The 27,189-nt window shown below is 37.0% G+C and overlaps 1 protein-coding gene across 4 annotated transcripts in view; it reads left to right on the forward strand.

Moving 5' to 3' along the window:
- Positions 1 to 27,189, forward strand: part of Mmp2 (Matrix metalloproteinase 2) — a 234,661-nt gene that overhangs the window by 146,397 nt on the left and 61,075 nt on the right. The window contains exon 1 of one of the 4 annotated variants that reach the window (XM_077417231.1): positions 4,091 to 4,140. The exons of the other annotated variants lie outside the window; for them this stretch is intronic. Within the exon in view, the coding sequence (XP_077273357.1) occupies positions 4,106 to 4,140 (35 nt within the window). The 5' untranslated portion in view covers positions 4,091 to 4,105. Of the gene's footprint in view, positions 1 to 4,090; positions 4,141 to 27,189 lie in introns of those variants that run through there. 4 annotated transcript variants of the gene reach the window in all.

Consider the following 27,189-nt stretch of genomic DNA (forward strand, 5'->3'; position numbering starts at 1 on the left):
ATCTGATCTATAAAGAATAATCCGGCGTTACGTCAAAGCCAACACTTGGCCAATGTTGGCAGCCGCACATCGCCCGACATTTTGTCAGACAGTACTGGGCTATCACTGGCAAATGACTGGCGCATAACCTATAAAGAATAATCCGGCGTTACGACGAAAACCAACGCTTGGCCAATGGTTGGCACCCGCACATCGGCCAATATTCTGTCAGACAGTACTGAACCATCACTGGCAAATGACTATGCAAATGTCAAATCATCCGATAGATGCCATTTGATAGGATCCGTTTCTCTTATTTAAAATACGACCAACGATGCTATAAGAACGATGTATAAATGACAGAACTGCACAACTTATACAGTTGTATCGTGGAGTCCATTTTTATAATAAAATGTGACACACTTTTGAATTGATGTTAACGTTAATGTAACCTTATTTTTGAAAACTGATAATAATTAAATAAACAAAACATATATATATATATAACGCCTATATTTTATAACAAAACTCGTTTCTTAATTAATTATCAACCAGTCTGAATCTGGCAACCAGTACTGGCGCAGTACTGGGCCGATAGTAATACCTATACTGGGGCAGTACCAATAGACAACGGCTGGGCCAGTACTGTCTGTTAGTACTGGGCCAAAGTTATCATCCGGCGCTGCGTCAGTACCGCGCCAGTAGTGTTTGCCAGTACAGCGCCAGTACCTAAACTACCACAACCAGTACTGGCCCAATACTGGGCCGATTGTAAAACCCAGATACTTTGCGCGAAGCATTAAATTCTACTTTAAACTGTTATTTTTTTAATAATAGGACAAATTGACAAGACTATTAAGCTAATTTTTGCTCGAGAGAAGAGGATATTATAGGCGGTTTTCTTCCTTGAAAAAAGCGGAACAGTGGCGAGCATTTATCCGCCGTACAAAGATGCATTTGAGAGAGCGGCGGTCGCGTGTACAAGGGTGGAATTAGAGGAACGCAGAAGTGACGGGATAAAAAGAGATGTAGAGGAAAAGAGAGAGAAAGAGAGAGAGAGAGAGAGAGAGAGAGAGAGAGAGAGAGAAAGCCAGGGACGAAGAGAGAGATACGCCAAGTGGAGTCAAGTGGCATAGGCTCCGGCGAGGCGCCTCGTTTCTCCTCAACTTATGCATCTGCTCGCGGTGCATTTTTCCTGTTGTCCGATCATCTCATGTTCCCTCTATCGTGCACCGTTCGTTTGTTTATCGCTCAGAAATCCGCGATGAACACTGGAACCGAGAACGACCGCTGCATCTGCGATGCATCTTTCGTCGAGTTGAATATTACGACGTAAAAATCCTTCGTTACATTGAATATTAAAAATCTGAGAAAATATGTTTTTTTAACATTGACGTGTGTATGTAATCTCAATTATTGTATCGTCCTTTATTATTCCTCCATCTGTCCTTTCTACGGTTTTTTTATTATATAATATTTTGTTATTCACATCGCGGTATTATATGTACACGTGCAATCTTGTTGGCATAATATAGTTTCGCTGTGCACTTGTTTCATTTGAAATGCAAAGAATGTAGAAAAGCACGTTTAAGAGGGAACGGACCTTCCATCTGCATCTGTCAGTTCTTCTTGTCCGCTCTTTTAATCTTCAAACGCAATGTGCAGCTGTGTGACAACGCATGACTTATTTTTATAAATTTCTATCTTTCGTTATATTATAATATTTCTGACAGATCTCTAAATTCTATGATACTCTTCTTTTTATAAAACTTTTTGAAGTATTTTTACTATTATTTTTAATATTTACTTTGAAAATGGCAGATAAACAATTTCATTGTTGAATCAATTAATGTAACTTTTTATTAGATACTTCATTTAACATATCTATAAATTAGTTTTCTAATAATTTTTCTTTTAACAGTTTAAAATTTTTATTTTTGACCTATTTAACATTTGTGAAAATAAATTAATTATTTCTTTTTACGACTTTTAAATAATATAATATAAGTTATTATACTTTTAATAAAATGATGTAAGTCAGAGAATTTTTTATTTTTCTTGAAAAGCGAGACGGCGTACGTAATTTATTTCTTTTTAATTATCTCCAACATTAATTTCGTTTACCTAAGCTGTACTTTCTTGTTTTCATTAAATTCCTCTAGAGAGTAATTTTATCTCACGCGGAGCAATAAAAAATTTCCTCGTTTCCTCTCAGTTCTTGTACGAACTTTTGACGAATCCTTACGCTCGTGGCCTTTACCTTTTTCACGTGAATTTTGCGCAACAGCCATGGCCGCCTTTGTCCGTCAGCCGCACGTGTAATGAAATACGTCACATCGCTTTACGGATGTCGCATGATGCATTCAATGACGGACACGCGTTATAACATCTGCATCACGTTAAATTCTCAAAGGCATTCCCGCCTTTGGGATCGCGCAAGCGACTTTCCAATTCAGCGATTCGTTTAACTACGGAGGAATAACTTCGTCAGTTACAGTTAACGCGCCAATTTCGTTTAAGTAAATCTTGTCAACATCCTGGGATCACTGCGCATCCGCGATGGAATTACATTCCACTTTCGAAGCCGGCGTTTCAAACCCGAATCCGTCGATATTTAGCGAGGTTCATGTTTATTTATTTGAATAATATTATGTATCATTTATAATTGCAATTACTACATTTTATTCAAACTAAATTTTAATTTAAAAATATATGTATTAATACAAATACAATTTATAAAAAATAATCTGATTATCTATATATAAATATAGATTGAATTTGTATTTGAAGGTGTTTGTACAAAAGATTTATACTTTGTATACATCGAGGTCCCGTATATGTATGTCGAATTTAGTACACCGTCCTCTGATTTTCCGAGTTGACATTCCGAAATCCGACATTACGTAATAGGCGTGGTAATAAAGGCAAGTTAGCTGCGCCTGTGATGCAGGTCGGTTGCCGTCCGCCAGCCAGCAGACGGTTTGCATTTAATGCATATCTTCTTCGCGAACCTCGCTTGTCCTTGGCAAGCGTTATGCAATAACGTTTTCTTATTGTGTGTGTCGCGCAGTCTCGGAGAAGGTTTAGCGTGCAATTTAAGCTAAGCTGGAGTTAGCATCGACGACAATTGGTATTCCGGACGCGGGCGCGGCGGACGCGGGGAACAATTGCCATCAATTTGCAGGCCGTCGTGGACACGCATTCCCCGTCGTTTCACATGCGGGAGGCATCTTCCTCTTTCGCCGTCTTGAAAGAAAGGGAGCCCTCCGAAGAAAAAGCTCGGAGGGCTCGTGCTCCTTCGTGTGCACGTATACACAATTTAATCGCCGCAATAACGACGCCAACGGATCTCGCGATATCAAGCGGAAACTCTCTTTGCTCTATAGATATTAGATAGATAAAAACAGCGTGCGATATTTTTCCTCGCGAAATTGAATGAACATAACAAGTTTTATAGAATTTGTATAATAGAAGGAGAAAAAAGGAGAGGAGAGAAAGCAGAGGACGTATAAGAATAACAATTTTTAATGTGTTTGCATATTCAAAAGGATATAAATATAATATATATTTCTGTAATAAAAATTTTTGAAACAGTTTTAAAAGTTCTCAATTAATTTCGTGAAATGCTACATAGAAAATTCATGTCCAACAGTGCCTCACATAGTTATTAATGTTTATTCATCGTCAACAAGAGAAACGAGAATGAAGCCCCAAGCTGCCTCTAATTAATTACGCGAGATAATTAATTTCAAAACAGTTGCCGCGGAGAATCTGGTGACCAATCCGGGCGCAACATTGTCGTGCACGGCGCGGCGGGGCCTACTTAAGGTTGATTCACACTATACGGCACGGACCGTCACGTTCCGACAACGACACGTACGTTTACGTACGTTAGACAAGGATGTAGACAATAGGTATCCTTGTCTAACGTATGTGTCGTTGTCGGAACGTGACGGTCCGTGCCGTATAGTGTGAATCAACCTTTATTCGTTACACAACGCGCGCGCGGAATAGAGGTGATATTGGTGATAATCTAGTCAAGCGTAGCCTGCCAATCGTGGAACACAGCCCGAACGAATCTATTCGGTTATGCAATTGAAAGCGTGCAAGCGGGTGTGCTAGCGGAATGCAATTCGCGCGAATGCAACGCACATCGCGTGTGTACGTAAGGCAGCATTATTACGTAGTCACGGTGTTATGTGTTTACGTGTGCGACGTCGCCGACGACGCCGTCGGTCGCAATGTGCATTGTCGCGCGCGCGACCTCCGTGATGGGTGCGTGAACCGCAGACCGCCGCGCCGGCTAATGGAGAGAATCGCGAATGGCGGCTTAATTACCACCGCCAAGAAACTTGCGCGACATCGAGACTCCGCGTCGCGTCCGTTCTGCGGGACTTTTGCGCGAAAATTTGTACGCGAAGGCGCATACAAAATTGCAGACTCCGAATCGAGTCGAGCGTTAATTATTTTTTTTAACGGACAATTTATTCTCCAAGTCCCACATAAAGTTTCGCTATTAATATATTAAAGTGATTGCGATAGTCACCCCAAAAGAGAGGATTGTCATCCTAATTTGAGTAAATGCGGGCACTCACAAGATAGAAGTAAATTTTTCACTGAAATTTTTAGAGCGGGTACTCTACCGGAGTGATACGATATCATTTTACGTTAGTGAATCACGATTTACTAAAGATCGACAGATAAATGACAGAGCAAAATTTTTTACTCAGAATTGTAGAGTGGATAGAGTGCAGGATGTGCACTTAAATGGAGTGCGATCTCACTCCAACTTATAGAGCGTAATTTTACTCTTTTTTAGTGTTGTGAATCGCTCGAAGTGCTGCACAGGCTCAATTTTCACTTTTCGTTACACTTGCTTTGATCGTTTTACACAATATTTCATTCTTCAATTTTTAGAGAATATTACTGGTTAACGATGTTCCAATTATAATTTCTAACTATAAAATCTCGACAATCGACTCGTTATTTTATACTCGTTCGGCCCTTCGAATATCAATCTTTAATCTTGGACGCTTTAATTTATGATCTCTATATTAAATCCCTTTTAATTCTTGATTGCGTTGGCCACTCAATTTTCTATTTTTAATTATAAATTTTTTCTTCTTTCTCAGACAGTATATGTCATAAAATTTTTTTTCTTTTTTATTGCTTATTGACGTGTGCATAATTAATGGCGAGATAAATCTATATTTCGTTTATTGTAACTTTTTACCCAGCAATCGAATATACTGTATTATATTTCCACTGTAACTGTCTCGCAGTGCAAATGTTTATTCTGACACATTGTCGGTATCTATATGATTTCTACAAATTTATATGCGCGCGCGTGCAGACATATACGAGGGCAGAAAACATACTCGGCCAGACGTAGTGGAAAATAACGAGTCTGAAATTTTTTCTGACCGCCGAAATACATTCCTGCGTGCGCGTTCGACTGGGTGTGATCTTGCAAATCCGGAATTTTTTTTTCAAAATATGATTAAACACGTTCCAAGCGAACGCTGATAGATAAAAGAGCCTGACAACCGAAAGCTGATAGGTATGCTCCTTTTGATGCAACGTCATGGAAGCGGAACACGTGAGAAAAGTGTTAAAAAACAGGATACGATTGACGCGCGGGTGTAATCGATGAACGAACAAACGCTTCATTTTTATTCCGCACATGCATCCTGACAGTCATTTTTAAAGAGCAATTAGTATGTATTAGATGTAAGTCTTGTATCTTTGATAAATTATTAAATTTATTAAAAGAGCTCTTCTTATAGAGTCACACGAAATTTTGCAGTAATATTACACGAATTAAAAAAATTAACGTTTATTGACGTTTAAATTGAAAATAATATACAGTAAAAAAATATAGTTACACACTGTTAAATATTACAGGATAAAATTTAAACCAATATTTTGAGTTAAATATCATTTTGTTATATTTAACTACCATGTGTGTCAAAATTTATTATTTTAACACAAAATAGTGTTATTTTAACTCTAGAGGTTTAGTTAAATTATAACATTGTTTTAGTTAAATTAACGACATATTGAGTAGGAGCAGTGGTGACACTGGTGACCTAATAGTAGAAATTATTAAAAATGACTTAAATTGAGCATAATTTGACACTACGAATTTAACAGTGCACAATGTCCAATAACAACTACAAAACTATGATTATTTTCAAATATATAATAATTTAGCTATATACAATGTCCAATTGAAAAACAGAACTATTTTCAAAAGGTAGAAAGCATAAATTATTAAATTATACACGCACATTATTGTGTAATACATCCTATCTTTCGTGTTTCGCGCGTCTTTTATTAATATTTTCAGAATATAAAATTTTAATTTGTATCCTCCAACTTTTCAAAAATTAATGCGAGCGAGAGAACCTGCGGTGTTTCTTTTTAGGTTTAATTTTAGAAAGCGCGACATAAAATGCGAAATATGCTAATATGCGAAATACGACGATGAGATACAATTCCGTTGCGGCTACCTCTCGCTGAAGGAATCGCACCGTCAAATTACAAAACATGTAACCGAAATACTTTATCGTCAAGTCAAATTGTAGGGGAATAACCTCCGGGAGCTCGAATGCATCGTCCGAGGAGCCAGAATGCACGATTCCCCTCTTTTCATTTTGAAAGAGCCATCGAGCCCTTTGACCCTTGGTGAAATTACGCGATCGCGGCTGATGGTGGTTGGCGTTCGCTTCCGCTCCAAGTGCATTGCGAAGTGCACGCCGGCGAAGCTCGAGTGCCACCCCTCAAAATGCACTCGAAGCGGCGACGCAAGATGTTACATGCTGCCGTACAGCCGCCATGCGGCATCTCTCTTTCCCCGCGAGGGAGACATCCCTCCTTTCGGGGAAAGAGGACACTCGTGGTTTTTCTCCCCCTAGCTTTAGTGAAGGGCTGGGAGTGCGCGCCTGGATAAGGGCAAGGGCAACCAAACAAAAAAATCGACGGGAGCCCTTCGCGCTGGCGGACCAATCTTGAACACGATCTCGCTTTCGGGTGTCTGCTTGGAAGCCTTCTTTTTTTAAATCTTTTTTGAACCGTCACATCGAGGTGGCGGTCGAGTTTCGATATACTAATCTCCATATAGCCTTTGTTAATCTGAAAATAAAAAAATGCACATTTGAGAGAAGTATTTCAGAAAGTATTTTTTAATAATCCCGCGATAATCGCGCGATAGAATTAAAGATAAGGATGTTCTATTTAAAGTTGATAGTTTGCTTCTTTTGGAATATTATTTCTTCATTGTCCAAGAACAATTTGGTTAAAGTTCTGTAAAATTATGAAGATGCTTCCACGATTTTTTTTAAATTGAATGAAGTGACGATATTCAAATCACGATCGAAAGAGACGAGGGCTGTTCCATTTCCTCGGCGGAAGCCGGTAAACGCATCTCCCGTAATTATTTAATCTTTTTCCCGCGCCCCGTCGACGCCCGCTTTCGTCTTCTTCCGGTCCCTCAATATCCCGAAGGGCGGGAAATGAATTTTGCAGGAAGCGCGTTAGATGTCTCTTCATTTTCAGCGCATTACCTCCCCCCTTTCCCGATTCTAGATCGAATCAGGCGGAGTTAGAGAATCACGCGATTCCGCGAGTCGTGCATCCGGCAAATAAAAGGCCCGGTCGAGAGGATTTCTCCGCCAAGTTCGATCGATCGATCGATCGATCGATCGCGAGAGGAGCGGTTTCGCGTATCGCGATCCTTTTCATCCACCGCGAATCTCTCCGTGAAATCTACGGAAAATTGCAATTCAGTGAATCAGTTAAATATAATGTATAGAATCTCATACTTGATGGAAGGAAATTATTTTGCATTTGAATGAAAGTGCTGATGGAGATCTCTCGAATTATATTAACGTGATTCGAGTTTTAATAAAAGTAACAGAGCGCTGACATTTGGAATTTATACTTATTACTTTTAAATTTAAAATTACAAAAGTATATCTAATAATATAAATTATTAAATAAACTGTATATTAATCCAGTATATTAATTACTTGAATAAGTTCTTTATATTTTTATATAAATCATGAAGTTTTATTCAATTATAATTTTTTATTCATAAAACTAATTTAATTAAAAATATTAATTATTACAATTTCTCGCTTATTGTATATAGATCCTATATATATTATTCAAACCATATTAAATACATATACGTTAATTTATCAAATCTATTTTTATAGAAGGATCACGTCATGCAAAGACGTAATGCAATGATCTTCTCTCTCGATCAAATACATTATTAAACGTCAGTTTCTTGTACGGGGAACGCAATGACACTCTCGTTTATTTACTCACATATAACAACCTAATAATAAACATCTCCTTTTCGGAGTTTGTGTACGTATAAGATATACAGGACTAACCGCGACGAGGGAAACTGGACGAAAGATTAACGGGCGGTCAAAGTCGAGTCCTCGAGGATGTCGTCCTTGCTTGCGCAGGGGCTTACACGCTCTTACGGTCGTTTACACAAGCGACAAGTTACACGATGGTCCACGATAGGTCGCTCGCGTCGTGTTAGTAGGTAGCAGTCTCTTTTCTCCTTCAAGTTCTTCTTCTTCTTCTTCTTCTTAGGTTTAATGGCTCCTGCCTCTAGTACGAAGTCAATACGGCCAGTGTTGTTCACTGTTTGATTACTATACGGTTGAGTGGCGAAGTCTAAAAGGCAATTGCAAGCAGACTGTATCAGTCGCTATACTTTAAAAAATTTTTTCGTTCAAGCGGAACACGTCCGAACACGATAAAACGTGTCGTCCGTGTCTACTCTCCTCCAAGTTGTATCCAGTTGAGAGAACCGTCGTCCTTCTCTCGTTGATCACCGTTCCCGTTAAGGTGGTCCTTTCGTGAGAACAAGTATTAGATAAGTACCTAAATTTGATATATGTTAAATATACAGTAATAAGGGACATGTGTACGAAAAATCAAGTGAGGTTACCGAAACTTTACAAGAAATAAGTCATTCTAAATGTGCGTTCGCGGAGCGTGCCATTGTCATTCTATCCTTGTTTACATCTAATGAACGAGAAAGATAGAATGATGCAAATCGCCACGGCCGAGGTTTTCAACGAATAATACATGTACTTAGCGATCAGATGAATACATTATTCATGTCTTAAAATATTCCCTGAAGTTTCCGGATTTCGTACATACCTTGAAAATAAGGGCTTGCCGAATGTTTTGCTCTGATATATGAGGTTAAATAAGTAGTGGATCCACGCGCATATTGCTTTACTCGTACTGTCATGCCTGACCTAACCTAAATCGAGTCCAACCGCACTACTATTGTGATATTTTTTTAATTAGTAAATAATCAAATACGATTAAATCGTGCGTGTAAAATCATGTTATATTATTATAATTATTGGGATGTTGTGTGTAATGTTTGTCACTATATGTTTGTTTTCAATTACCTCATGACGGACTGTTATTTGACTAGCTGTGGGTCCGCGGAAGGACCACCTTAACTTGTACGGCGATGTGTACCGTGTCACCGATCCCGTGACCGTACCCATATGCAGCCTCGCCATTACCAATGGCCGTTAAACATCAGATAAGGGAGCTTTTTTAACCCTTCGCCCGCAAAGGTATTTTTGACACCTTTACGCCGCAAACCTGGGTCCTGATGTTTTTTTTAGTGTTAAAGAGCTGCAAAAAATCTGAAAAAATTCATGAAGGTGTTTCAAAGTTTCACTTTAAAATATCAATCATAAAATTATAAACAATTTAATTTTTTCACGTAATTTGTATTCAAAAGTTACAACTACATTTGATTTTCGCCTGGACATAAATGACCCAGGTTTGCGGGTGAAGGGTTAAATTGGGTTACAGCGCGATTAGGATCTCCGCCACGATCTTATGCCGTACGAAAGGAGAGAAGAAGTCATAAATCGATTATCTGGATAAGAAAAGGGAGATCGGCGGTGAGATTGTCTTTTTTCCTGAGAAAAAAAATGTTTTTTTTTATTGAAATTAAAGCAATTTAGCCACTTTAACTTTGTTTAATGTGATATATTGTTTTGGCCGAATCTCTTGTGTGAGAGATGAAATTAGAACTTTTTAAGAAAAGTAAAGGACGAACTTTACGACGACGTGTCATGGTATTATTAATTTATAATAAAGAATTATGTACATTATTACGTTAAAATTATAAAACTTGAAAAAAGGATGGCTATGAGAGTCAGACGCAGTTATCTGTGCGTAAGTGATCACTTACGCACAGATAACTGATGCGTCTGACTCTCATAGCCATCCTTTTTTCAAGTTTTGTAATTTCGAGAGTCCTTACTCATTATTTTGTTAAAATTATAAAAATAATTATTTATTGACGCTAACCAGACTAAAGATTTTAACATCGTTATTTATATTACGCATGAGAGATTTTTCACAAAGCAATCTGTTATAACGTATGTACTATATATAAAGGTAATATATTTTATATATATAAATCAATTTAGGTATCTATATATATCATATTATATTCCATTTTCTCTTCAATTACTTGTGTTACTTATTATAACGTGAGTTAATTATATTTCTTATATTACGTTGAAACAATATATTACATGTACATAACGTATATCAGCATCCGTGGAGTGAAGAAGATTCTTCGGAATTTCAAAAGTTTATTCTCCGTAGACTATTTTCTACTTAAGAAAAAGGAAATTTGTAGAGAAAGGTACATGTCAAGCGGTAGCGATTTATGGCGGCGGAACGCGGCGAAAGCAATTCTCCATGACAAACGACCATTTTAGAAGCACGTTGTTCCTCTCGCGTGTCATTCTTCCTCGCGACTCCCAGTTGATAGATAGACACCGCGGGTTTTCCCGACGCGATTGATACACGAATTTCCCTAGGAAATAGAGGATGCTTGGATTGCTTGGATTTTTTGGGCAACAAAACGACAAGAAGAGAGAGAAGGCGAGAGAAAAGAAATTTGCAAGAGGCGATAAAATTATACTTTTTTTTATAGAACTAATAAAAGTAATAATTTCAATATATTTGGGTATTTTATCTTAGTTTTTTCTTTAAAAAATTAAAAGATAATTAAAGAAACCTAAGAGAGACAATTAATTAAATATTGTATATGGTAGGCGATTTACACAGCCGTTTTCAGAATTTCTTTGTAAAATAGTAAAAGAACTCGTTATCATTACAACAGCGTCTAAATATGTACCGGCTGCAATGGTGTAGTTAAAACGGAGAGAAAACTATTAAATTGATTATTAAGTCGCTTTCTACATCGCGCAGACGATTAACATTCGCATTAATTCTGCTGTAATGTGCCCGGCCGTTACACAAATTTTAATAATATGATGTTATTATGCACGCGGCTAGAACAAAGCTCCGTTATTGTAATTATTATGGAATTCATTCCTTTGTTGCATCGCCATATTTGCGAACGATCGCGTAATGATTTATTATGGCGAGTAATTCATAGTGAATATCAGTGTTCACTTCGATCCTGTTATAATCGAACAGGACGAATTATGTGATATACTTACCTGCACTGTAAATTTGTCGCAATGTCCCAGTAATATATATAAGAGGATGTTTTTTTATTTGCTTAATGAACGCGGTATTCATTATTTCTTCGAAAAAGTTTTCACGACGGTCATTGAAAGTTCTTTGACAATAGGCACGAACTTGTTCGACAACGGAAATCTCTATGTTAAATATCTAAAATTAGAGATGAATTAATTTCCAAAACCGTAAACAATATAATTCAAAGTTTGAATTACTGATGTCGAGCGCAATTTCGTAGTTATTTAAATTACTTCAAGTTTATTTACTTAAGTGACATTATGCATATATAGCTTATAGTATTAAATTGTCAAGGTACACCGCAAAAACATCAGTTTTACATCGAAGAAGAAATTGTGATTTGTATGTAAAATTTAGAGCAGAATCTTTCCTAAGTATAATAAGGTTCCAAAGGAAATTAAATATAAATTATAATTATTCGCTTAGATGAATATAAAAATATAATTACATAATATAACGCCGTTCGAGGAATATTCAAGGAATTTCCTTTTTAGCTGCATTTTTTTATTATAATTCTGCCGCGAGCAAACTTTGTCTTGAAAGCAAAAATATATAAGATATAAGGGGATCGAATAGAAAAAGATCAGCGCGAATGGGAAGCTCGACGACACCTCCCCGATTTTCTTTCCCCTCTTCCCTTTTTTTTTAACTTTACGATTGTTCCGAGCGATCACACCGGCAATTATATAGACCGCACCGTTAACTTTTAATATCCGCCGTTAATAGCCCTTTTAACGGGGCGCGTAATCCGATTTTGAGTTTTACGTGTACGGCGACCCGGGGCCCGGGTTAATTTGCGCTAATTGGACATATGGTTGCGTTTAGTATCGCGCGGAGGTGTGCGCGCACACCTAATTTCCCTTTTCTCTGTGCCTCCCTCCTTCCCGCCCCTCTCCCCTTTTCACCCGCCTTCGCTTTTTGTTCCTGCACCGCGTTGACTCGATTAAAAGTCCCTTTGTCGGAGCTTGCTGACTAAAATGAGCTATTTATGAGAGAGGGAAGGGGAGAAAGAGGGGGGAGGGGGAGGGATATACGCGTGCGACAAAATTAATTTAGCGCGGTATCGTATTAGCTTCTCGGGCTTCGGCAGCGTTAAAATTCCACGCAAAAGGTGCACGGTGCGTTGCTGCATTGCAGTTTCGAATGGCGGCAACAGAGCCGCGATAAAATCTCGCATATATGCGAGATATATGCCGATATATCGGCACGGAGGTTTCATTTGGACACTATTACTTTGCTATCTCGTGCTTGCACGTAACTCTGCAGAGATTGCATCGTGCGTTTTCACACGCACACACACACACACACATGTACGACAATGGATTTGCCTAAAGTAATTTTGTTCTTATCTTTTTGAAATTTTATCTTGACGGAAAACCTCTCTGCCGCGTAAAAGTTTAATATCGATGGCCCCTACGATATTCGTGCCGAGCTCGAGAAACCTCGGAATATGTATAGGGTTGACTTTTTGCACTGACCGATTTGAGAAAAAAAAAGATAAAACAACGGTCCCCCTTCGCGATTAAAGAATAATTTGTTTGAGCTTGCTTTTTTTATAGCAAACATGTAGTTTTTTTACGATTAAATGGATTATATATATATTTATATATAGCTCTATATTTATAGCATAGCAAGCATGTAATTAATTATTTGTTTTGTGAAGTATGTTAATTATTGTTAAATTTCATTTGATTCAGCATTATCTGTCGATGTTCCATAAATTATAATGCGCGAATCATATTGCGAATATTGAAATGAAAATAATTTAATTGGTGAAAAGAAAATAACAATTCGAAAAAATTTGAAAAGCACGAAAAGCGCGGCGTCAAAAGGTCAGTCGCATTAAACTAAACGGAATTCGGAAGCATAACGTACATTCCTGATCCCAGTATATCTCGATACCTCTATTCACTTTTATATTTTGAGCTTAACACCGTGAGGCGCGATAATTTCGTATAGTCGGCATTTCGCTCTTGTTTGAGAGAGATGGGCGCGCGAAGATCGGTAACAGGAATTTACATAATCCTGTTCCCTCGCGTCGTATAATATCGAGTGCGAGAGAAATTTTTGCCGAACTTATCCGAACAATTTTTGTTACCTAACTCTTTCGATCTCTCGGCAAAAAGGAGAAATATGAAAAATCCATACTTTTGGAGTTATTTTTGCACTGTTATATTTTTACTGTAAATTTCTTTACCTTATCTTATTTACAATGAAAATTTTAGCCTCGCCGAAGATTTATGACTGGAAATTTCTATTCCAGTATGGATATTTAATTGATTCACAAAAACGATAAAATAATCGACGTATCTGTGTAAATTTCGAAAGGTTTCTTAAAAACCCTTTATGAAATAACATCCTCGCCGAAGGAAGTAACAATAAAGATAACAATTTTCAAATATTTCTTACATCCTCTGTTGGAATTTCAAGAATCAATACATCCCGTATTTATCGCACAGATAAACTCATCTGGAAAAGAGCTTTATTCGCTGGGGAATATTTCGACAAAAAGACGTGCGAGTGCAGAAAAAAAAAACAAGAATTCCACGGAGAGTTGAGTTTCGTTAAAAAAGAAAATCGTAGAGGTTGCATTCTTTTTGTCGAACGTAAACGTCATCATGCGACTTGAGGACTTTTGTGAGCGTCATCGGCCATGCAGAGCCGCTTTAGAGGAAACATGGTTTTCCGGTAATACCGCATTTACTGCCTTTTCTTTTTACGAGTCCCCGAGAAGTTTCCAAGCTTCTCTGTATTTTACGACGTGCAACGCAAAGGCGGCGCACGATCGATACACGCTATGCGCGTCGGTCTTCTCTACCTCTACCGGTTCCGTCTCTTGCCGGCAATTTATCTGTTTAGAGACATAGTGTTTGCTCTCGCAAGACAAAACATCGCGCGAAAAGATCAGGAAAAGCGGCGCGCGCGCGCAGCTTTTCCGCGACGCGTTTTCGCGGTTCCCACCGGGCTCGTTTGTTTCCTCACGCGAAAGAAGAATTCTAGATTTCGAGATGTAGGTACGCGGCGAAATTCGCGAGGTGAATTTTCTCTGTTTGCCGAGGGAAAGCGCGGCTGCGGAAAATAAAGACACTTTAAACACGCCTCCTAAGCACGGCGGTGCTATTATATTGTGCATTATGAAAATTAAGTTAAAAATAAAAATATTAATTTTAGCTTGAGACGTGTTGAAAAAAATATAAATTATTTAGCGTTTAAAAAAGAATATAAATTATTATACTAAACTAAAATTGTTATACAGAACAGAGAGAGATTCAAGAAAAATAATAAATTATTATTTTATTAAAACGTGACAGTTTACATTGATTATAATCAGTAAACAATTTTGTGTTAAATTTAACATATATTTTACACATGTCCCACTTTACCCACTCTAATTTTTATGTTAAATTTAACAGAAGGCAAATATGTAAATAAATAACACAAGTAATATGTGAATAATTAACACAAAATTGTGTTTATTTTAACATATAAAATATGTCACCAAGAATTTGTATACATTTACATATAAATTGTGTTATTTTAACTTTTAGAAACGTTGAATATCATTAACTTAACGCAGAAAAGTCAAAATCAAGAGACACGGTAGTGTCTCGCGCCAAGTACGCGCGAAGCGAGACGCACCGTGACTCTTTTACGCGAACGCATGAGTTGCGAGTATCCGAGATTTTGAGATCTCAATAACGAGTGAACGGATCAACTTCTAAGTAGGTTCGATCGATAGCTTGGGGTTTGATTTATAAATAAGAGTCTTTTTTTTTTTCGTTACGTGCCCTACGAGCGAAGATATTGCAATGCAAAGACCAAATGTGGAAAATTTTTTTTTAAGAAACGTCCACGTCGGACAAAAATGGCGGCTGGTGTGTCACTTTCCCATTTTTGACACGAGAGTGCACTCGTGCACTGTCGCAGTGCGTGACAGTTTTTTACAACCTAGAAAAGGATAAGTGTAAGTGTGTGATAGTCGTGACCGTTGCCCCGTCGTGACAGATAGTGAAATATATATAAGTATTGACCGTAAAGAGCTGATGCCGAGAGATCTTTAAGAAGGAAGGTGTATCTACAAAATCGTACAAACACGTACGTATATGCTGCCTTGTAAAAGTTGTCAAACTGTATGTTTACGCGAGCGTTACTTCTGTAGTAACTTACGATAATTTATGCCGGGATTACGATGAATTTAACGTAACGGGACGCGACGGACGCGAAGTAACGTAACGTGAACTTAAGAAATTACGATCGCCGTAATTTAAAGATAACCTTAATCTTAACCTTCTATTCATACCAAGCTGTCAAATCATTTCTGAAATGCACGCTGCTTCACGTTACGGCGATCGTAATTTCTTAAGTTCACGTTACGTTACTTCGCGTCTGTCGCGTCCCGTTACGTTAAATTCATCGTAATCCCGGCATTACTCGTTTACGCGGGATGAATTATCATAAGTTGCTACATAATCTCCATTTACGTGGAGGAATTATCGTATAAGTTACTACGGAAGTAAAACGCTCGCGTAAACATAGTATACGTGACAGATAGTGTGTGTGTGTGTGTGTGTGTGTGTGTACTACGTTTACGCGAGTGTTACTTCTGTAGTAACTTACAATAATTTACTCGTTTACGCGGAGTAAATTATCGTAAGTTACTACAAAATCCCGTTTACGCGAAGGAATTATCGTAAGTTACTACAGAAGTAACGTTCGCGTAAACGTAGTGTGTGTGTGTGTGTGTGTGTGTAATTAAAATTATTTATATTTATATTATACATGTATATAATTTATTTAGTATTTATAGGATGATCTCTCGGCAGCAGGATGAGAAAAGAGGAAAAGCGACAACAATATTTTGATAGATTCGATAGATCGTATGGATGACATGCCCTTTTAGAAGAGGATGTAGGCCAGTCATATTAGACATCGAACCTTCCAATTACTCTTTTCAGGTTCCAACTACCATGAATCGCTTTAATTTAAGGTGCTGTAAGTGGGATTAATTTTGCTTCGCATAATTAATGCGCATTAAAATGTTATTAACAATATTATCAACAAAAAACGCAATTTTTTTTATTTTTTCTCAAATATCTCGAAAACTAAGCAAGATAGGGTAATTAATTATACGTACCTTTTTTGTAGAGCGTAAAATTATCTACAATAATGATCTGAACAACATTTATCGTCAAGTCAGTCGTTTAGCTTGCACGCGCCGTCAAAGTCCGAGACTCGGATCTCGAAAACCCTCGATTTCATCGTTTTTTTGATGTTGCGTCGGTGATTTTTTTCAGTCATTTAAAATGGAATTAAAAATTTCCAAAAAATCACACATCATCTGAGAACTACAAAGAATACTTTTCAGGGTGTAACCGATTTTTTAGACCCTTTTTCTTTAGTTTGTTCTATGTAAGCAAAAAATTTTGATTTTTTGGATTACTCTTAATTTTTTGCTGTTTTCAGACCTTAGAATTTATTTGAGACAAATTTTATCGTATGCATCTTGTTGTGGACGAAATTTGCAAGAAAAAAGGACCCTTGTATTTTCTTCGTACGACGAACGCTGATTTTTTTATTCACGCGCAAAGTTATCTAATATTGCGCATAGGTCGGATAACGCTTGTTTTACACTAAAATAATTATTTTTTATTAAAATTTACGTAATTTTTCGCATTATTATTGAACCATATTGCAAAGCCGTTTTCAACACATTTTACATGTTTACTTATTTATTAACAAATTGTTTATTTAAAAATTATTATAAACAATTAGAAAAACATGTTATAATCGTTGTACTCGTCGTCTCATATCAACTCGAAAAATGTTTTTGAAAAATTTATTCATATTATTTATAACATTTTTATTCAAACATACAGGCAGTGCACCTTTGACTATTTTCCACACCACCTCTGAGGTAAAGTCAATGGTGCGTTTTTTTCCTTAAAAAAAAACCCCCCCGAATTTACTGAAAAACGACTTTTTGACGATCTTGAGGCAAATGTTAATATATTCATCAACATCTGCGTGTTGGATAATTTTAGTATCCAAGAAATGTCAAAATAATTATCACATAGAAAGGACATATATTCAATGCTTGTGGATTAGGCCTACAGGGAAAACCACAAAAAACGCACCATTGCATTGGCTCAGAGATGGTGCGAAAAATAATCAAAAGATGCACTGCATGTTTGAATAAATGTTATAAATAACATGAATAAATTTTTTAAAAACATTTTTTGAGTTGAAATAAGACGACGAGTACAACAAATATAACATGTTTTTCTAATTGTTTATAATAATTTTTAAATAAACAATTTGTTAATAATTAAGTAAACATGAGAGACGGTGTTAAAAACGGCTTTGCACGATGGTTCAATAATAATGCGAAAAATTACGTAAATTTTAATAAAAAATAATTATTTTAGTGTAAAACAAGCGTTATCCGACCTATGCGCAATATTAGATAACTTTGCGCGTGAATAAAAAAATCAGCGTTCGTCGTACGAAGAAAATACAAGGGTCCTTTTTTGTTGCAAATTTCGTCCACAACAAGATGCATACGATAAAATTCGTCTCAAATAAATTTTAAGGCCTGAAAACAGCGAAAAACTAAGAGTAGTCCAAAAAATCAAAATTTTTTGCTTACATAGCTACAAACTAAAGAAAAAAGGTTTAAAAAATCGGTTACACCCTGAAAAGTATTCTTTGTAGTTCTCAGATGATGTGTGTTTTTTGGAAATTTTTAATTCCATTTTAAATGACTGAAAAAAATCACCGACGCAACATCAAAAAAACGATGAAATCGAGGGTTTTCGAGATCCGAGTCTCGGATTTTGACGGCGCGTGCAAGCTAAACGACTGACTTGATGATAAATGTTGTTCAGATCATTATTGTAGATAATTTTACGCTCTACAAAAAGGTACGTATAGTTAGTTACCCTATCTTGCTTAGTTTTCGAGATATTTGAATAAAAAAATAAAAAATAAAAAAAATAAAAAAAATCGCGTTTTTTGTTGATAATATTGTTAATAACTTTTTAATGCGCATTAATTATGCGAAGCAAAATTTACTTACAACACTTACAACACCTTAAATCAAAGCGATTCATGGTGGTTGCAACCTGAAAAGAGTGATTGGAAGGTTACCCCTCTAAATTAGTCTAATATGACTGGCCTAATGCGTAACACTACAAAACGCATGATATCAGTACAAAATTACCTTTTTCAAAAAAGGTAAAAAAAGGGCGCCAAGTACACGCGTGGTTGTTACCTCGAAAAAAAAAACCCAAGTGGTAGTATTATTAATTTTATTCAAAAATAAATAAAATCTATTCTAACCTAGGTGGTAGTAGCTTTAATTTTTTTAAACAAAATTATTAAATTACAAAATTGTTACTTTATTTAATCCAAGTGATATCTACTTCAAAAAAGCCTAAATAACAAGTAGTATCTATTAAAAAAAAAAAAAAAAAAAAAAGTGAAATCTTTTAATAAAACGCCAATTACAATTAAAAAGAGAATATATACCTAAAATAAAAACCAAGTGGTATGTATCTTTGTATTCCTGAGAGTCTTTCTATCAACCCAAGTGGTAATATAATAGTTTTAATTCTCCTTGATAAAATTATAATATTACAAAGAATTATTTTAATCACAAAAAATTAAAGAGGTAACATTATAAAATAAAAATATTTAATTAAAATAAAATAAATAAATTTTTCTTGTAAAAAACTTGGCGCTGCTTTGTCCAAGGGCAACCTAGGCAAAGTTGCATAGGTGCATATAAACATATGCATAAAGAGATGGATTGGTCTATTTCCTTTGCACATATACATATAAACCAATTAATTTCTTATGTTTATGCGCTATGCAAATTTGTCTGGATAAGAGCCTCCGCACAAGACTCTCGTATGATATCGTAGCGTAACGTAACGTGGATTAACGCACAAGAAACGTATCGGTTAGAGCCTCCGCACAAAATTTTTGTATGGTAACGTAACGTAGATCAACGCACAAGAAACGTATTGACGTATAAAGCGTCATGTGCGTTTCTTGTGCGTTGACCCACGTTTAGTTACACTACGTTGCCATACGAAAGTCTTGTGCAAAGGTTCTAAACCTTAAAAAAGCAGCGCCAAGTTTTTTACAAGAAAAATTTATTTATTTTATTTTAATTAAATATTTTTATTTTATAATGTTACCTTTTTAATTTTTGTGATTAAAATAATTCTTTGTAATATTATAATTTTATCAAGGAGAATTAAAACTATTATATTACCACTTGGGTTGATAGAAAGACTCTCAGGAATACAAAGATACATACCACTTGGTTTTTATTTTAGGTATATATTCTCTTTGTAATTGTAATTGGCGCAGTATTAAAAGATTTCACATTTTTTTTTTTTTTTTTTTTTTTTAATAGATACTACTTGTTATTTAGGCTTTTTTGAAGTAGATATCACTTGGATTAAATAAAGTAACAATTTTGTAATTTAATAATTTTGTTTAAAAAAATTAAAGCTACTACCACCTAGGTTAGAATAGATTTTATTTATTTTTGAATAAAATTAATAATACTACCACTTGGGTTTTTTTTTCGAGGTAACAACCACGCGTGTACTTGGCGCCCTTTTTTTACCTTTTTTGAAAAAGGTAATTTTGTACTGATTGTACATTAACACCAGTGTACGTTAAATATTTAACACAAAAATTTCTACACAAATAGAAATCCACTCAAATACAAAATGTTTTTTACTGTGTATCTATACCATTTATTACTTTTTCTCTTTTTTTAATGAGTTAATTGAGCGGACTTTATAGCAACGTTGAATATTAACTTAACGCAGAAAAGTCAAAATAACACAATGACAATATGTTACATTAATACCAGTGTACGTTAAAAATTTAACACAAAAATTTCTACACAAATAAAAATCAACTTAAATACAAAATGTTTTTTACCGTATATATATATACCAATTTCCACTTTTTCTCTTTTTAAACAGTTAATTGAGCGCTAATTGTATGCAATTGTACCACTGATGATTGCAAAAATGGATTTTACAACTTCACGTTTATTCTGCCATTTACTATTCGACAACTGTCTCTTTATCTCTCTCTCTCTCTCTCTCTCTCTCTCTCTCTCTCTCTCTCTCTCTCTTTCTCTCTCTCTTTTTTCCGCGGAGATCAACTTTCTTGTAGATATCGCTCGCGACCGCCAAGTCCTTGAAAAAAATCTGAACTTCTTGGAATATTTTATTACCTCATTCGCAAACTCCGGAAACTCATCTCTTTTAACTTACCTCGTACACCCAAGCCATTTTTTCCCTTTCTTCGTCCCTCATTTTATTTTTACGTTCTTCTTCTTCGCCTGCCGATAGGACCTGTCGTTTTTTATCGCACATGTGATGCTTTCGTCTTCTCTCGTGAAACCGCGCCAAAATTTGTTCAAGGACAAGTATCGCAAAAACGTAAAACACGATCCTTCGCTTCGAGCGCGACTTCAATATTTCTACATGTAGAATGTTCCATTCCCCTATCACTCAGCTGCATATTATATTCTCATATGGAAATATAAAAAAAAGAGAGAGAAATATCTCTTTATATATTTATATATTCTCGGAGGAATTTGAAAATAATATTTTTCCGTAGAGTTCACGTTAGCAATACTTAATCGATTATAATCAGAATACCTCAATTGAGGTAACTGATCTAAATAATCGCCATTTCTTTCACTTTAGCCTCTGGCACCTCTAATTAAAATGTAATTTCTGTAATACCTTTAAATTAACGAGACTGTAATACCACGGACTGCTTCTCAAATTGCAGAAATGTATATGCTCGTACTAGATTCAAATTATATATTTAGTTTAAATACATATTGCAATTTGAGATGTGTTTTATTTTCTTCTCGATCCTGAGAGAAGACCTCGGGCGCTTTCCTCGGGTATATGCCCGGATTACTTTACGTAGAATTCTCGTTTTATCGAAGATTCTCGTTCAGGAGACGCCGGCTAATCGCGAAAGTTCGGCATCTTTCTTCCGGTTAAGTAGGGAACATTAATCGATCGAGTCATCGACGGAGGTAATGACATGAGGAGGGATTTCTTAATTCATCGCCCGGGTAATATTCATGGAGTATATATATATATATATATATATATATATATATATATGTTATGTGTATGTATATAGGTATATAAAACTCTTTCGTTTACACTGCCGCCGAGCTGAAAGTTGTTCGCGAAGATAAGTAATAAAGTTTATCGAGCCTGAGTATCTCGCGAACGCTGTGTAACGTCGAATGAAAGATCACATCTTTAACACGGTCACGCGATTACTTGCCTTTTCTTTTTATTAAAAAGCCATTAAATTACGTATAAGTGTTATTTGACAAACGCAAAGAAGGAATATTACTTTAATAAAATAAAGTGATCTCTTCTGATATGACTTTTTATTCGACGCTGGATATATTTACAAAGAGATTATCTCACATCTGTTCAAGTTTTTTTTATCTTATCCTCAAAGCCAAGGGAGATGTTTCAGAATCCTTGTTCCTGCAGATTACTACCAGTATATACTGAGAAAATACTGCAAGCTGTTGCGGAAAGGTCTGCCCCTTTCCGATTACGAGCGTTCCTCTCGGTCGAGAGAGCGACAATAAAGTCTGGCCAAAAGATCCGGGAAAGATCCGGGCCATTCCGGGCGGGAGATATAATAGGACGACTGAATCACATGTTACGGACATGTTCGAATTTTCCGCCGAGCCTGCGGATTAATTTAAAGGAAGTTGTGAAACATCGCCGATACAAGCGTCGACTTGATTGCGGAGAGATAGAATCACTGCCATCGACGTATTCATCTTCGACCAAATGTCAAATCGATAAATTTTCTCGCGATCGTGACTCGGAGATCCCAGCAGTTAATTTTCTCGGAAATGCGTCCTTTTATCACCCTCGTAAATCTATTCACGTGTAAAAAATGGAAATCCCTGTTTTACATCGAACTTCGAGGGATTATTTTTTTATAATTTCCGGGATAATAAATCTCCCGCTGAAGTTTTTAGGCGTGAAGCCGTATAAGAAGTGCGGCTCGTAGTAGATATCCAATTTCATGAATTATATAGTTTTAATTTAACGTTACTAAAATATTTATTCGCTGTTCGCTAAAAAATAGACGAGTTGATTTTCGTTTAATTAAAAATAATTTGAAACTTCATAATTCATTCATCTACACTATAATATCTCGATTATACATTTCGAGCGATATTCCAACTCTAATTCCGATTCTAATTTTAATTCCACAAAGTTATATAATTTAATTTGAATTTCTTAAGGATTTGGGAGTCTAAAACGATCTCTTTCTCAAAGCAGAAGTTAAAATTTCGTTCCGAGATTTCATAGAAATCGCTCTTCTACAGTTGGATGCAAATAGCCAGTATAGTTTCGCAATGGCAGGATCGATGACTCACTCTCTTTTCCGTACTCATTAAATGCTCGTCCTGCCACCGTTGTGTAACGCGACGACAAAGGATCAACGTTAACCACGACGTACGGCACGACACAACGCAACGGGGGTGTCTGCAAACCGCCGTACCGAAATAACGATGGGTTTTCGTTCCGCCCCGAGCAATTCGGGAGCCCGCCGACCGATCCGATCCGATTCCGCGTGACGGACGACCGGATCGGCCCGATTCAATTTGACGCGCGCTTTTGTACGAGCTTTGTCTCGCAGGATCTCTACTAATTAACTCTCTATCGCACAGTTGCTTCCGGACAACTACCCAAATAGTTGCTACTAGCCGTACCTCACTATCGAAATCCCGCTAAAAACACGTTGAATTAAAAGTAGGGGAAAGTATATGAGCGTAATACTTTCCCCTAAATCAAATCAGCAGTTTAAACAGGCTGCTGCTTTATTGATTTCAAAAAATCAATCGCGATATTAGATAAAATAAATATAATTGAAACTCTTGACCTAGAATTAAATTACATTAATAATCTACGAACAATAAAGAGAGTGCTACTTTTTGAAAACAAATAAATGTTTATTTGAAATATTGTTTTAAATCAAGCATAAGGGCAGTAGGTATAATTGCAACGGGAGGATTTGCGATATACTCCATTATCACATCGCGAGGAGTCCAGCGGAGCCTCGAATCGATGCAAACTTGACTAATATGCGATCGTAATCGCATCATTGGCGCGGAAGACTGATGCGGCTGATCGTGAAGGCTTAATCCCTGCGGCGTACATAAACGGTGGTTTAAAATTCGTGTACAGGACATGTACACATGGTCCGAATAAAAGAGCGAATTAACGGAAAAGAGATGAACGAGTGCAGCCGCCGATGGTTTCGCGTTCGATGTGAGGATGGTTAACAGTCCCATTTTACACTCGCTCACGTATTATACTTAATTAATTCGAGCGCGTTGTTGCGGAAGCGGCCCACACTCGCAATTATTATCCGCACAATTGCGGTTGCTGTACATTGGCGCGGGGTGAAGGAAGAGGAGACGGAAGATCCTCCTAATATATATTGTCTCGAGATAACTGGAACGGCTCTCATGAATTGACAGAAACCGACGGGATATGGATGGGAAAGTTCCACCGATCGCGGCACGGAATCCCGCTGGAAAATTCCCCAAGATGTGGAACGTTTGCATAAGGTCGGAAATTATACAAGGTCGATATTTATATACATGGCACTTATCCATCAATTTATATATATATATGTACACTCTTTGCCGTTATATTTTTCAAAGAAGCAGCGATTAAATAAAGAATCGTACTTTATATTCTCTAAAAGTCGAAGAGTGAAATGCAAGTGTAACGAAAAATTAAAATTGAGCTTGTGCCCTTCGAATTATTCGCCACTCTAAGAAAAAGTAAAATTATGCTCTATAAGTTGGAGTGAAAGGGCACTCCTTTCGAGTGCAGTAGATCAGTGTCCATAGGACTAAATTATGTCACTCTACAATTTTGAGTGAAAAAATTTCACTCTGGTAAAGTTATTTATTAGTGAATCGATCTTCAGTGAATCGTGATTCACTTTAGAGTGATGAGATCGTATCACTCCGGTAAAGTACCTCTAAAAATTTGAATGAAAAATTCACTCTTATACCTTATGAATGTCCGCATTTACTCAATTAGAGTTGCAACCCTCTCTCTTTGGAGTGGCGCAATCACTCTGATATATTAATGGCAAAACCACTCTATGAGATTTAGAGAGTAAAATAATTATACCGTAAGAGAATTACGATGCGAGAACGTGGATTTCAGTTTAATTTTTTTTATTTTTAATCCGCTGCGAGAGAAAGCCGCGTAACGTCGATGATTTCATTTTCTCTGTAAAATAATTAAACAGCGAGACGTGAAATCGCGACGCGACTCGAATTATCGAAGCTCTTCGGGCCTGTCATCCGCAATACATTCGCGACGGAAAAGCGTGTCAATAAGCGCTGACAGTGGCACACACTCCGTGAACGAGATTATTGACGGAGTGATCGCGGGACAGTTTAGGAGGGTCGTGTTTCTCTCCCTCTCTCTTTCTCTCTCTTTCCCTTTATCCGTTCATGACTCTTCGAGGATACGCTGAATAGGATCGCAGCATTGTCAGAGGTCCTCAAAGCCGCTCGTGGCACCTGTTATCTTCTGTTATCTCTATCTCGCTTTATTTTCCTTGAGAGGCTTCTATCCGTCTCTCTCTCTTTCTCTCTCGATCGACGATCTGCCTGATTTATGAAGCTCCTCCAAGCCGTCAATTGCGCTCCGATATCGGCGAGATACTTGACCACTTCGATCTGTCGTCCGCAAATTCACGTCGCGCGAAAAAGAGCTTTCGATACCGCTATCGCGATCCACGAGTACTTGCCCATGGAAAATAGGAGTCGAAGTGAGTGTAGTCGAAATGAATCGAGTGCCGTCAGCACCGTGGTCGAGTGCTAGTTGTACCGCTATTCACGATCACTCGACAACGGTTGTATTAATCAATGAATTAATTGTTTTATATCAAGCGTTGTAATTCTTCGCCGTGAACAAGTTCTAACATTCTTCTCGATCCTTTTTCAAGTTTAATCCAGTAGCGTATATGCGAGATTATCATATGAATGAAAATTTCGGCGGCTCTACTTCTCGCTTGTCCGCTACTTCGCAACATATAATTCTTTTGCTTAAAGTAAATGCCAATATGAAATTCGAAGAATCGCGAAATTCACGTTAGTCGCGGCGCGGCTGACGCGACTCTTGAATTTCCGATCGTTTTCTGAATAAAGGAATTAACTTTTCCACGGGGACGTCTGTCATCGACCGTCGAGTGCTGTCATCGCCAATCTCGCGGTTGTCACCTCGCGCGGACGATTCGCGGGACGCTCTCTGCGGTGGCAATTGCGCGAATATCGGATAGAGAAGGGGAAGGGGGGAGAGATCTGCTTTGGAAATCGGACGATGGTGCTTCAAGCTGTCGCACGCATGAGCGCGACAATGACTTAAACAATATCATCCCCGACATCGGAAGGGACAGTATGCGAAAGCAGCGTTTTTCATATTGTGAAATATACTTTTCCCCGAGTGTTTCCGCGAGGACGAATAAAAATATAAAGTGAAAAATCGCGATGCCGAGAGATTCGAGATAATCGAACATGAATTTTATTTAAATTGAATATGAATTTAAATGTAGCACGGAACGCGATTTGTAATTTATTTGTATAATGGTAGGAATACTGTAATATATTTATTAATTTTCACACACACACACACACACACACACATATATTATAGAATTTTATATATTTTATAATACGATTAACACACACATTACCTAATAATTATATTGTTGTAGAGTAGGGAATAGGATGTAAAGGTACATCCAAGAATCGAAGTGCGAATTTTTCGGAATTGTCTAAACTTACGTTCATTTATCTTTATTATTAAATTTACATTTTTTAATTCACGAGAATTGAGCCTTTGTATTTTTTTTAAATCTTTCACCGTTATTATCACACGCGTTTTGACGGGTTGTTGGGCATTTTGTTCGAAATATGCGATCAACACCTCAATCCCTATCGCTTCTTGTCGCGAATGCCAGCCGCGAGACATTGACGCGTTTGCTTTACGACAACAATTGTCACACTGCCGACAAATGCGTTACAGCTTTCTGGCACTATTGAAAATTAATGCAAGTGTTGCGGTGCGCGCGCGTGCACTAATTAGTGCCATGGCGCATTGGCGCGAGTGCTTTATTCGCGATTGATTCGTATACACATTTGCCTATTCGAGGAACCGCGCGAAATCGAAAGTGGTCCATGAATGTTGCATTCCAATGACAGAGCTAATTACCTATGTTTTTGCGCTCCCGTTTTGCACCATTGTACCTCTATCTCGTTTATCTTTTGTGATCAACCTCGTAGCGTGTTAGTGGGCTGCATTTGTGGGTTGCCTTTTCGTATTTGCTATTCTTCTCTCTCCCTTAATTGCTTTAATCTCATTAGCGCTCAACGGAACAAAAGATTTTGTATTCCGACGAAAAATGTACCGTTGTTAAGGCTCCTGGGTAGTCACCGCGGCCATATTGGATTCTTACTATCGAGGCGAGGAAAACACCCAATTTTGTTGTGCATGCCATTTTCAAATA

This window comes from Temnothorax americanus, unplaced genomic scaffold (genome assembly GCF_048541705.1).
Source record: "Temnothorax americanus isolate GAGA-0224 unplaced genomic scaffold, ASM4854170v1 Scaffold48, whole genome shotgun sequence".
NCBI lineage: Eukaryota > Metazoa > Arthropoda > Insecta > Hymenoptera > Formicidae > Temnothorax > Temnothorax americanus.